Below are 13,924 nucleotides of genomic sequence, written 5' to 3' on the forward strand. Positions count from 1 at the left end.
ATGGTGTATATGTGCCACATTTTCTTAATCCAGTCTATCATTGTTGGACATTTGGGTTGGTTCCAAGTCTTTGCTATTGTGAATAATGCCACAATAAACATACGTGTGCATGTGTCTTTATAGCAGCATGTTTTGTAATCCTTTAGGTATATACCCAGTAATGGGATGGCTGGGTCAAATGGTATTTCTAGTTCTAGATCCCTGAGGAATCGCCACACTGACTTCCACAATGGTTGAACTAGTTTACAGTCCCACCAACAGTGTAAAAGCTTTCCTATTTCTCCACATCCTCTCCAGCACCTGTTGTTTCCTGACTTTTTAATGATCGCCATTCTAATTGGTGTGAGATGGTATCTCATTGTGGTTTTGATTTGCATTTCTCTGATGGCCAGTGATGATGAGCATTTTTTCATGCGTCTTTTGGCTGCATAAATGTCTTCTTTTGAGAAGGGTCTGTTCATATCTTTTGCCCACTTTTTGATGGGGTTGTTTTTTTCTTGTAAATTTGTTTGAGTTCGTTGTAGATTCTGGATATTAGCCCTTTGTCAGATGAGTAGATTGCAAAAATTTTCTCCCATTTTGTAGGTTGCCTGTTCACTCTGATGGTAGTTTCTTTTGCTGTGCAGAAGCGCCAAGTGGACTTTCTACCGCAGAAAACCATGCTCAGAACATGGGCTCTGACACCTAAAGACCTGGATTCGAATCTCAGCCCCACTACTTACAAGCTGTGTGCTGTTGGGCCTGATTAACTTAAGTCTCATTTCCCTCAATCATAGGATGAGGAAAACAGTCCCTACCTCAGGCAATTGTTTTGAGGATTAGATCGGACAATGTGTAAAAAAGCCACAGCAGTGCCTGGAACAATCAACTCTATTATCACACAACCCTGAAGAGGAAACAGGACTTTTCAACCTATCTCCCCAATTATGCAAGGCCCAAAAGGCTTAAGTCTGAAAACAGCCACGGAGACTGTACCAATTTAGATGGAACCAGCTTTCTCCCTTGCAAGGACTGCCAGTAAGCTCCACCTAGTTTTCTGATCTGACTGAGATGACACTGATGCTCTTTTTTTCCCGCCATAAAGGCTCTTCCCTGCCCACCTTCCTCCAACTTATCCTCAGTGGCACCCCTGAGGTCAGGCTGGATTAGGTCCCACAGAATCCTGGATTAATAGCCCTATTCGGACACTACCACTATTATCAAAAGTGGCTGTTGAGGCTGGGCACGGTGGCTCACACCTGTAATCCCAACCCTTTGGGAGGCCGAGGCGGGCGGATCAATTGAGGTCAGGAGTTCAAAACAAACCTGGCCAACACAGTGAAACCCCGTCTCTACAAAAAATACAAAAATTAGCCGGGCTTGGTGGCAGGCACCTGTAACCCCAGCTACTTGGGAGGCTGAGTCAGGAGAATCACTTGAATCCAGGAGGTGGAATTTGCAGTGAGCCAAATTCACGCCACTGCCCTCCAGCCTGGGTGACACAGCAAGACCCTGTCTCAAAAAAATAAAAAATAAAAAATTGGCTGTTGACTTGCCTGTCTTCCCCACTAGACTGAGAGCTGCTTGAAGGCAGAGATATGCTATATTCACTGTTCATCTTCTGTGTCTATCTATATTAGCTTCCTATTGCTGCTATAACAAATTATCATAAATGTAGGTACTTATAACAACACAAATTTCTCATCCTAAGGTTTCGGAGGTCAGATGTCCAAAATCAGTCTTATTGGACTGAAATCAAAGAGTCAGCAGAGCCGTGCTCCTCAGGAGGCCCTAGGGCAGAATCCATTCCTTGCCTCTTCCAGCTTCTAGAGGCTGCCCACATTCCTTGGCTCAAGGGCACAACGCTCCAACCTCTACTACCCTCCTCATATTTCCTTCCCTTACTCTGATCTTATAAGGACCCTTCTGATTACATGGGCCCACCCAGATAATCCAGAATGATCTTCCCATCCCAAAGTCCTTCCCTTCATCATATCCGAAAGTCCCTTTTCCCATATAAGGTAACATATTCACAGGTTCTGGGTATTAGCACATGGACATCTTTTGGAGGAGCCCATCATCTGGCCCACTCCACTATCATAGCACCTACCACATGGCAGATGCACAGTGACTGTTTGCCTTGTGCAAGAGGCCATGCTCCATGTAGTCCTAAAGCACTAAGAAGTTGAACCTTCTTGGTTGGTTTAGGAGGGACCCAAAGCTTGGATCCCATTGTTCTAGACAAAATGTCCCACAAGGGGCCCTGAAAGTCATTCTTCTCTCTATAACCTACAGCTCCAGGTTTCTTCAGCTAACATGGAAGCAGCCCACATCTCACCTCCACAGCTCCACTCTAGGTAAATGCCTACTAGTTGATTCTCTGAACTCTGAAAGTATGGATAGATGACTCAATCTCAAGAGTCATTCACAATCTACATCTTCCTGGGGCTCACAATTCACATGGCGTCATCACAACATGGACAGAAGCAGGATAAGGGTTCTATCACTGAATAGCATGAGTCAGATTTGATAAATACTGCACATTCTTTAAAATTCTATCAAAATCAAGCCTTAAATTAGCAGGCTACAGCAACAACCTAGCAACCCAACCACATTCATTTCCACTTGAGCCTGGTACCTTCAAATCCCAACAGGAGTCAGACCTAGGAGGAGAAAGGTCCTAGGCTCACTCACCTTATGGAAGGCAGCAGGTGGCTATAAGGGGCAACTGAAGCAGCCCAAGCTGGGATCTGAACCTTCACTCTCCAACCTATCCTCTGTAACCTTGAGCTTGTTAATCAACTTCTCTGAGCTTTCTCAATATATACACGTCAGTACAATGAGCCCGTTGATACTGACCAGCTGGTAAAATGCCCAGCAAGTAGTATGTTTTCACTAAGGGTTGGCTCCCTTCTACTTGCCCCTGAAATAATAAAGCTGGCCAGGCAGGTGAATCCATTAGGAGGAAGTGTAAACTGGTGTAAATGCACTGTTTCCCTAACATTAACCACACATCGCTCACACCGCCTCTGTAATTTCTGCCACATCTTGTCCAACCTGTACTTCCACTTTTTTCCTTTAAATAGACCACAAGGACTCTAGCTATATCCTAAGCATAACAGCTGCCAAATGATGACTTTGATGTTCTAGTTATATTTTTCTTCATACTCACATAAAAAAAAAAAACTATTAAGAAATATTCACCCCTAGGCCCAGCACGGTGGCTCATGCCTATAATGCCAGCACTTTGGGAGGCCAAGGTGGGCGGATCACCTGAGGTCAGGAGTTTGAGACCAGCCTTGCCAAGATGATGAAACCCCATCTCTACTAAAAAATACAAAAAAATTAGCTGGGCTTGGTGGCAGATGCCTGTAATTCCAGCTACCTGGGAGGCTGAGGCAGGAGAATCGCTTGTACCTGGGAGGCGGAGGTTGCAGTGAGCTGAGATCACGCCATTGCACTCCAGCCTGGGTGACAAGAGTGAAACTCTGTCTCAAAAGAAAGAAAAGAAAAGAAAAGAAAGATTCACCCCTGGATTACCCCATATCATTGCACACTTTGGGAAACTCTGGTGAAAAGAAAACTTGGGTTCTGGTCCTCACTTAACTAAAAACTATTCTGTATGCCCAGGTCACTTCTCTTCTCTGAGACTCAGTTTTCTCCAGTAAGAAAATAAAAAGAACCAGATGCAGTGGCTGGTGCCTGCAATCCCAGCTTCTCAGGAGACAGGCAGGAGGATCACTTGAGGCCAGGAGTTCTAGACCAGCCTGGGCAACATAGTGAGATCTCACCTCTAAAAAAAGAAAAAAACTTAGCCAAGCATGGTAGCTCACACCTGTAGCCCTATCTTCTTGGGAGGCTGAGTCAGGAGCCCAGGAGTTGGATGCTGCAGTGAGCTATGATCACACCACTGCACTCCAGTCTGGGCAACAGAGCAAGACCTCATCTCTTAAAATTAAAAATTTGAAAAAAAAAGAAAGTAAAAAGGATAGTCTAGATAACCTTTCCATTCCCCTCCAGTTCCAATACTCAGATTTATTATCAAATGACCCAAATAAACAAAAGATTCTAAGCAGGGAAAAAAAAGACAACAAATATTACTCAATATAATTAGAATCAGAGAGAGAGAAAGGATGAGAGAGGGAATGACAAAGAGATATGTACTATCTCTTCCTTCTTCACAAAGGACTTTGAGCTTCCCTTCTCTGGGATTTGTGATACCAGCCGTTTTTCATAACAGAGGACACTTACTTTTGTAATGCGACAACCTGGATTTGGATCACAGCTTGGGTGGCTGCTAGTTTTATCACCTTAGGCAAACTAACCTCTGAGTTTCTACAATTATAAAATGGGCAATGCCTCCTTCACAAGGTTGATGGGGGATTAAATGTGAGTAACTTGTATACAGCACATGGAAAGGGCTGGCTATCAGAAATGTTTGTTATTACTACTCTACCTGTACTAATTGGTTGAGTACACATCTGCCTCTCCCACTTAATTCTAAATTCCGAAGAGAGGAATGGCTTGCTCATCTCTTTCCCCTACAGCGCCTAGCACAGTGCTTTACATAAAATAAAGAGCTTCACCTGAATTTGTAGAGAATCAAAGCTTACAGAAAGAATGCCTGTTCCAAGGGAGGAAATTAGATATGCCCAGAGATGTATAAATAACAAGCAAATAGCAAATCTCCCCTGACAAAAACAAATGTCCCCATTTCTAAACAAACAAAACAAAGAGAAAGGGTTTTTCAAAATCCATCAAAATATGGACAGTGGTTGTCTTTGGTGCTTGGTCCTTAATTTCCTCCATCTTCTTTGTAGTATAATATTCTAAATTTCCCACAAAGTGTACATAATAGGAAAAATTATTTAAATTATTGTCAGGACAAATAAGACCGCTTGCCTCTGAGTCCGAAAAGTCAGGGACCTGGAGTCCAGTCTCTGCCATTACATATCTGACTACCTGACTTCAGATGTGTCACTCCAAGTTCCAGTAAAGTGACAGGAACTATGCCCACTCTGACGACACCAGCAGGCTGCTACAGGAGCAGAGTGCACAGCTCCATGCCGTGGAAACTCTTTCTTTGCTAACCAGAGCTCTAGAATCTCTTAAGCACACCTAGAGCCTCACCCGTGGTATCTCACTTTTTATTCCAAACCAGACCTGTATTGCTGTATTGGTGTCACACCTGCATAAATGTTGTTCATGTAATAAAAAGAGAAAATAACCCACAAAGTGACAGCCTTTTTGTAATCTTATAAACATGCTACAAAAGTAATGAGAATGAATTTGGGGCTGTGATCATAACTCCGTTAATGAGCAATGCCCATGTCTGAAACACCACCAGCTGGGAGCCCTTATTTTCACAGGGCGTTTTTTTTGTTGTTGTTGTTCCTTTTACATTTTTTTTCTAACACATTGAGAACTTCAGACCTCTGTTCACTGGCAGATCATCTGGAACAGAGCAAAACAGCTTACCAGATGCGTCAGAAAGAAAGATGGGACCTTGAAAACTCTGAGCCTAACAGTCAGCTCTAGACCAAACATTTCCCCTGCCTAAACTCAAATCAAACTAGCAACCTCTTTCTTAAAAGGAACTACTAGCTAGGGTGAGTGCAAAAAGGGTTACAATCCCATGCAAGTGACGCTTAAAAGTCACAGACAAGAAGGCACTGTGTCCATCAGCCCCACAGACCCTATGGATGAGGGGGCAGAGAGGGGCACAAAAATAGCAAACTTATTTTACAAATTTATGTTCAGACATAGCCTGGGATATTAGAATAGGTCAGTGGAAGAAAGACAGCATGCAAACATATTTGTAGGAACTTTAGTTTATTCCTACTTTGGGAGATAGGTCTTCAGATGCATGATTTCCAGTAAGGAGTCAGCTATCCAACAATAACAATTACAATCCCTAACAGCTCAACTTCTTCATTAATGAAATGTGGACAATAATTAAGTTGCATCATAACTTGCTGTGAGAATTCAATGAGATAATATATGAACATACTGAGATCACTGTCTGGTATCTAGTTAGCTATCAATAATATGCAATGCTGCATTACAGTTGAGCATACGTTGTCCTGTTTGAGCATAAGAACAACTGTGTGAGGCAGGTTTTATTATTCTCAAAGGACACTGGCTCAAAGAGATAAAAGGACTCGTCTAGAGTCACGCAGCTAAAATGTGACAGGTATCCAGTTGCTCTTAGGACTAATATTCCCGAATCCTGGCTGGACCAGAGAAGGCTGCTTCAGCAGGAGTTTGAGCAGGTGACCTTTCCAGTTCAGCTATGCTGTATGCCTGCAGTCAGAGATTCAGGGTTCTCCAAGGCCTCTTTGAATATCTGGAGGCTGGAAACAGGTTTGATATGGAAGTCAGATGAAACCCTTCTAGGACAGTTGTCTCATCCGAACCTAGGAGCCCAGGTATGGCCTCTGGTAGCAGCACAAAATACATTCTTGACATTCTTATTTTCTACATTTAAAAAACAGACAAAACAAAAAAACCTCTCAGCTAATGATCCAAGGACTCTCTAGCTGCCTTAATTAATGAAAAATAAAAGCTATCAATTGGTAAGTACTGCATTAAATCCTTTACAATCATCTCATACAATTCTCACAATTGTCCTGAGGATGGGGGAGTGGCCTTGTCCCTACTTAACAAACAGGCAAAGAAACTGAGACTCAGAGAAGCTGAAGGACACAAAGCTAATAAGTAGCAGAGACTGAATTTGAGCCCAAGCCTCCAAAGAAATTGCCACACTGCTTCAATTAACCCCTCATTCTCTCTCCCCTCATTCCTGGGTACTCACAGGGTATAGGCCTGGAACACTGGCTTCTTTTCCCTTCACCAGATATAGTACAAACCCTAGGTTGGAACTTTGTGTTTTTGCAAACCAAGACTGCAAGTACTGCCAGGGTCTTTAGTCTATTTCTCCTCCCAATCTTGCCTGAGTCAGAACAAACCATCAGAGCACCCTTCTCTTAGCCTAGGGAGCTTCTCCTGCCACCCATCCCAGGAAAAGGCTCCCTGCCACAGCTGCTACTGAGGAACTCAGTAACCACCATCAACCAAGTGCCTCTTTTAAGAGGGAAGAGAGAAGACAAGCTAAGGAGCTGGTGCAGAGAGACAGGCTGCCCCTTTCCCCTGAGAGCAAGGGGAGTCAGGCCCCAGGACAGAGGCCTCCACTGATGTTGGACTCACCATAGCCTGCTCCATCCAGTGCAGACATTAGGAGCAAGACACATGGGGAATTTCCAAGCTAGCCCTACTCAGTCCTCTGACCTCACAATCCATAGTGACCATGATATCCTCACCCCACCATTCCACAGTCTGATACCTGCCTCACTTTCCCCCTAACCTATAACCTCTGATGCCCTCTCACTCTCAGTGCCCTAGGGACCCCACTACCCACCTACTCTTTCCGGGAATCACTTTGGGTAGTAGCTGCCCCAGGCCATCTTGGCTGGGCCATTATCCACGAATATGCAGCCATGGCCAGCAGGCCAAAAGGTGAGACATTAGACGGCTGGCTTGAGCAGACTTTTCATAATAGAAAAACCTTGTTCCTAATCAAGGCCATCTTCAAATCCTCAACTCACAGAGTACCAGCAGCTCAGGGCAGGGTTGGAGAAGGTGGCACTCTACAAGCAAGAGCCCTGTGTGTTAGGGGAGGGCTGCCATGGAGTGTACACACCGCAAACCCAGGTGGCAGGGCAGGTGGCACTGATTCCCCAACAACCCAGGGTATCAGAGTCAACAGCCTCTTTAAAGCCAAGCCTTCCTTCACTCATTTTCTCCCTGGAAGGCTGGAGTGAGGTAGGGACTGGAGCAGCCCAGCCCATGGAGAGCAGAGCAGAGAGGCAGGCGAACTCAGCAAACCAAGTCACTGAGAAAGGGGATAGAAAATTGGGAGGAGGGGGAGGGAGCACAGCAGCCTGTCTGGGAGCACCTCTCTGATACACAGCCCACACCCAGTGCTAAAATCTGCCTTCCTGCGCTCCTTGCCTCCAGTAAGCCCACCCTACTCCCCACATTTCTTGCCTTTGCCCCTCCCCCCCTTACATAAACTCAGCCGCCTCTTGCACTCCCCAGAATGTCAACTTCCAAGACATGCTCATCTTCCTCATTGCACTTACTCTACAGTCCAGTCCTTCCACCCTTCCGTTAACAGGACTGAAAACTGTATCCTAAGCCAGCAAATAGCTTCCCAGGTCTCTAAGACACAATGCTACCAGGAAGGCTGAGTTTCACAACTCTTCTAAGGCCCTGGCTGGGGTAAAAAATCTCCTCGGGTCTGTCTCTAACCAACCCCCGTCCCTCCCACCTCCCCAGAGCCCAGCCTGGTCCACAGCCCTCCATTTAAGGCTGGGCCCTTCCACTCCCACTCATTAGGGCCCCACCCAGAAATACCCCAGCACACAAACAGGACACCTTGTACAACTATCAGTCTTAGACCCACCCTCTCTCTGACAAGGACAGGAGGGAAACTGAAACTGCCTGAGGGAGGAGCCTCACTCCACCTTCTCTATTTCCCACCTGGACCTTTCTGCTCCCCTCCTGCTGAGGGGCCTGGGAGAGACAAGTCAGGTGACACCTGACAGACACCTCTTCCTCTGCCCACAGCCCCCAGGCCTGAAAATACACCCGAGGGCACTGGCGGAGCACGCAAGGAGGTTTTCAGGCACCATGGCTGGGACAGGGCAACATTTTTCTATTTTTCAGAATGTTTCAGACTCTACCTGCTGAGAGGACTCAGGTCTCCCACACCTGGTCTGGAAGCTGCCTTGAGGAAGGGGATGGGAGTGAGATGCATTTAGGAAGGCAAAGGAGGAGGGGTACAGACGGGTTCTAAAGTAGATTAAAAACTGAGGGATGCACCCTTTCTGCCCTCTGGGAGGAGATGGGGCTGTCCCACCGACAACGAAAGGGGAACCCTTCGGGGGCAGTGCTGGTGCCTTGGGGGGAATGCCCTTATCCTTCTAGGGAAACAGACTGCAATACCTTGGGCTTAAACCTTGCCTTGCCAAAGCCAAAAAAGAAAGGGGGAGGCCTGCAACCCACCAATCTCATTTTCAGATTTCCTCTCTCCAGCTTAGACACATTAATAATTAACTTGCCTACCTAGGAGCTTGCCGGCGTTGCCATAAAAGATGAGTAATGGCACCGGAGTCCCAGCCCTATGCCCGCGGGCTTCAGGGCTCGGGGCTGGGACAGGCGCCTGGAACAAAGCCTCTGCATTCCTCCGGGAAGGTGTGTCTGAAACCAGAGCTGTCACAGGCGAGAAGCTGACCCCTTACCTCCTCCGTAGCCGGCTCCTGGCAAGTGTGGGTGTAGAGGAAGGGCAGGCGCCCCTGCACACTTGGCGGAACGCTTGGCGGGGTCGCCTTTGCCCACCTCCCGGTCCCTACCCTCTCCACTGCTGGCCAGTTGCTGTCCCCGCAGCCCGCACGCCTGCGGGGCCGTGGGGTCCCCAACCACAGCCGATTTTGGGAAGCGGCGCTGTCTGCTGCTGAGGTAATCCTGTTAACAAGAACGCAGTCTGTACTTGGAGACCCGATTTTTAAAAACAACAACAGCTCCCTTGGCGTCCTTCCCGAGGAGTAACCCAAAGCCGGGCGCCGGCTCAATGAATTCTCTTGCAGAAACTCCAGCGGCCAGCTACGGCTCCCTCGCTCATGGCTGGCCGGGGACTAGCCGGCTCCAGTCACGCCCGCGCCCAGACACAAAGCACCCCCAAAAGGAGCCCGTGCACCCTGCGCCCTGTCCGCTCGACAACCCGCAGACCCCCCGAAAGTTACAGCGCGCACACACACCTGCAGGCCCCCCTTGGTCGCCCCTGCCAGACCCCCAGCGTGGCGGGGCACGCGTCCCAGGGAGGACAGCTCCGTGGCTCCATGCGACTGCTTCGCGAGCCCGGGCGGGCCACCGGTCAGCGGCTCTGGGCTACGGAGCGCGCCGGGGCCTCAGCTCGCCCGCGGCGCATCGCGCGCCCTCCTCCTCCTCGCCGGGGCCTTTCCGAGGAGCCCACACCCACTTGACATCAGCACCGACCAAAGCACGTGGCGCAGCGCCAGACGGCGGACCCCAGCGGTCCAGAGCGCGCCCCAGGTGCTGCCGTTCGGCCGGGACGGCGCGTCCGAGCCCAGCACATTCCTTTCCTCGTAGAGGATGCTGCAAGTGGGAGGGGTAGAGAGGCTGAGGAGGGGGAGGGAAATGGGCGGAGGGGCAGGACCTGCGGCCTCAGAACTGCGCTGTTCTGGCGTCTAGCCAGACACCAGCAGACCTGTCATCCGTTGCCGCAAGTGCCCATCGGCTGGGAAGACCAGGCTGCAGGAGACCCGGGTTGCTGTCGTCTCCCCTCCAAGAGTCCTGACCTTGAATGCTCTTCCCCACAATGATTCAAGGAGTCTTCTAACAACCCCTGGTAAATTGCGGGAACGGATTCTGACAAGCCAGGAATGAAGGCTTGGTTGGATGTGACTGCGACCTCATCGCCCAGGAGGCCGCTATCAGGCACCCAGCGAAGGAGACCATACCCTCTGGCTTGTCTCTGCCCTGGCAACCTCAACTATGTCTCTTTTCTTTCTCTCTTTTCTCAATGCCCTTGGCAATAAGGGATCACTCTCCTGATCCTGCAGGCAATCAGAACTACAGCACCTCTCAGCAGCCCACACACACTTCTAATTCATTCATTAGCACCCATCCAAATATTCACACATGCAAACATTTAAGGGTTAGTATATGCCAGGAGCAACAGATAATCTTCCTACACTCACAGTGCTTCTACTCTAGTCAGGGAGACCTATATTAAATACAGAACAAGGTAATTACCATTGTTGCAAGGGGATTACAGAGGTGCTATAAGAATGCACCAGGGAGCCTTAAGTCTTGGCAGTCAAGAAAGGATCCCTGACGAAGTGATACTTGACAAAGCTGAGACGTTACCCAGTGGGTGGGAAAGTTCAGGCAAAACCACTGGGTATTAAAGTGTAAGCTTGCTTCCATTCACAGGTGGAGATGATTAGGCAGAAGTGGAAATGCCATGCTAGGCACATCTGGGCTTTTATCCAGGTGGGGCATAGGGTGGCTCCCAGGCCCTAGAAGAGAGCCTGGCTATCTGTCCAAAGAGGCCCTTATGTCTGTTTTCTCATCTCTCCCTGATCCATGGCTGTCCTACCTCTGCAAAAGAGCGCTGTACAGGAATTTGCAAACCTTCACTTGAGGCTCCAACTCAGTCATCAATTTGCTGTGTGGCCATACAGAAATCCCTTCCACTCTCTGGTATCAGTGTCTCTATCTAAAATAAGAGGTTGGGTCGGGCGTGGTAGCGCTAGCCTGCAGCCATAGCTAGTCAGGAGGCTGAGGCGGGGGTGGGGGCAGGGAGGGAATGGCTTGAGCCCAGGAATTTGAGACTGCGGTGATCTGTTGATGCACTCCATCCTGGGTGACAAAGCGAGACCTTGTCTCAAAACAAAATAAAAATAAAATGATTAGGTTGGATTAGGACATTGTTTCTCCATATATTTTTTTAAACCATACTTCCTTTTGGATAAATATACAAATGCCATTCCCATTCTTCTATGGTGACCAAATTATTTTCCAAATCAAAAATTATAATAGTGAATACGCTTTTTAAAACTATATATGCCCTTTAAGTATTAAGCAATATTCTGTCTTTAGATGTCTGCTGAAGATAGCTTGGAGGCCAGAGTAAAGAAATGGCCTCCAAAGCTCACCCTTCTGTTATCTTTCCCCACCCTCCCCCACAACCCAGCCACCAGCACTTATCATCTCTAGCCTCCTTTCATGTACTCTTTCCAGGACAAATTGGCCAGACAATGAATAGAAGCCCTGGGTCATCCAAAAAAACAAAAAAGGCATGCTATGCAAGACTCCTTTGAATAATAACTTCCAGTAACGTTGGCAAGAAGACACTTTGAAGGAAGCATGCAATGACCTTGGGGACAATTTGGCAATATGAATGAAAAGGCTTTAAAATGCTCATATCCTGTGAACCATCAATTCCGCAACCAAGAATTTATCCAGAATACTTCATTGTGGATGAGCACAAAGATTTATCCACAAGGATGTTCATCTCATCATTTTTATAAGAGCAAGTAATTGGAAATGATCTAATTGTACAACAGGAAATTGGTTAATAAACTGTGGTACATGCTTACGATGGAATACATACAACTTTTAAAATGATATACTAAATACTTACTGTTGAATAAAACAAAATGTTACAAAACAAATCATCCCAATTGTGTGTGGAGGGGGAAGGGGGAGTCTGTTGGGGAGGGAGGTGGTAAGCACCTGTGTTTATTTTTCTTACTGGTTGACTCAGAACCTACTATCTGAGGTAAAATGTGATGCCACTATGGCATGTCATCCTCACAACAAGTAAATTTATCAACCCATGTTAAAGTATAGAACCTTAACATTAAAACAGAATGTGACGGTTCACGCCTGTAATCCTAGCACTTTGGGCATTGCTGAGGTGGGAGGATCTCTTGAGCCCAGGAGCTTGAGGTTGCAGCGAGCTATGATTGCACCACTGCACTCCAGCCTGGGTGACAGAGTGAGACTTTGTCTCAAAAACAAAAACAAAAAAACAGAATGAAATTAACCTTACAGGCAAGCTGGAACAGAATTCAATTTTCTACTACCATCTACTCACCATTAGGGGTTTGATAGTAATCTTAAAGGTAGATTGGTTTTGTCCCCAGATTTTTTTTTTTTGTATTTGTATTTGGAGACACAGTATTCTTGCTCCATCATGTTAGTGCAGTGGTACAATCACAGCTCACTGCAGCCTCGACCTCCCAGAGCTCAAGTGGTTCTCCCACCTCAGTCTTCTGAGTAGCTGACACTACAAGCATGTGCCACCATGCCCAGCTAATTTTTTTAAAAATTTTTTTAGAGATGGGGACTCACTATGTTGTCCAGGCTGGTTTCAAATCCTGGGCTCAAGTGATCCTCCTGCCCTGCCCTCTCAAAGTGCTGGGATTACAGGCATGAGCCACAGCACCTGGCCCTCATGTAGATTTTTGTTGCTCTTAAGCCTAATTTTAGTGTGCATAAAAATTACTGTCCATGGTAGTTTAGGGTACATTTGACTTTATGAGATTTTTTTTTACCATACACTATAATTTTAGAACCTAATCATTGTTTGAAAGTTCAGTTAATAAATAAATAAATAAATAAAAGACTACTAGAGGGATATTTACCAAAATGTTAACAATGTCAGAATTACAGTTGATTTTTACTTCCTCCTTTGGAATTTTCTGTGTTTCTGAAGTTGTCAGACAATAAACATATAGTACTTTGGTAATCACAACATAAAATGCTGCTTAAAAATAACTGCATTTAAAAAACTCTCCAGAAGATAAACTAAAAAGAAACTATGCCTTGACTTTTAAAGGGGTGACTGACCATGCCCTTCATATTCCTTCCCTCTGCAAGCTTTGATACGGCCCCAGTTGGTGCCCCAACACCCAAGGACAGAAAGTACATCGTCGCTAGGATACCATGCAGGAAAAACTGGCAAGACAATTATTTTTACATTTACCTCCTGGGCTATGCTTATAATAATGCTCAGAAGCTTAAACTAAAGGTTCCAGCATGAAGCAGCCATGACCATCAGCTAATGAGTCTGTCCCCTACTCCCAAAACTCTCTACCAAATATTCTGGGTTCTTAATAAGCCGAGAGCATATACTGCATATACTCTTGGTCCTAAGAACCCAAAACTGTTCACCTTGCTTTTCTCACACCTGGTGTGCCACCAAGCACACAGGCAAGAATCAGCTGAATAAGAGCAAGCCATAGATAAGACTGGGCTCAGTAATAACTGGTTGGGTGATCTCTGCCTCCCCCTCTTCTTGGTAAATAGTCTAATAAAGCCCCTACTTTCCTTTTAGGGGGTGGATGTAAAAGCT

The 13,924-nt window shown here is 46.6% G+C and overlaps 1 protein-coding gene across 11 annotated transcripts in view; it reads right to left on the reverse strand.

Annotated features, from left to right (window-relative positions):
• Positions 1-13,924, reverse strand: part of PLEKHA7 (pleckstrin homology domain containing A7) — a 234,127-nt gene that overhangs the window by 136,256 nt on the left and 83,947 nt on the right. The window contains exon 1 of one of the 11 annotated variants that reach the window (XM_034932215.3): positions 9,798-10,114. The exons of 9 other annotated variants lie outside the window; for them this stretch is intronic. In XM_034932215.3, the coding sequence (XP_034788106.1) occupies positions 9,798-9,880 (83 nt within the window). In that variant the 5' untranslated portion in view covers positions 9,881-10,114. Of the gene's footprint in view, positions 1-9,797; positions 10,146-13,924 lie in introns of those variants that run through there. One more of the 11 variants, XM_055094186.2, reaches the window with a different exon arrangement.

Source organism: Pan paniscus, chromosome 9 (assembly GCF_029289425.2).
Source record: "Pan paniscus chromosome 9, NHGRI_mPanPan1-v2.0_pri, whole genome shotgun sequence".
Classification (NCBI taxonomy): Eukaryota; Metazoa; Chordata; class Mammalia; order Primates; family Hominidae; genus Pan; species Pan paniscus.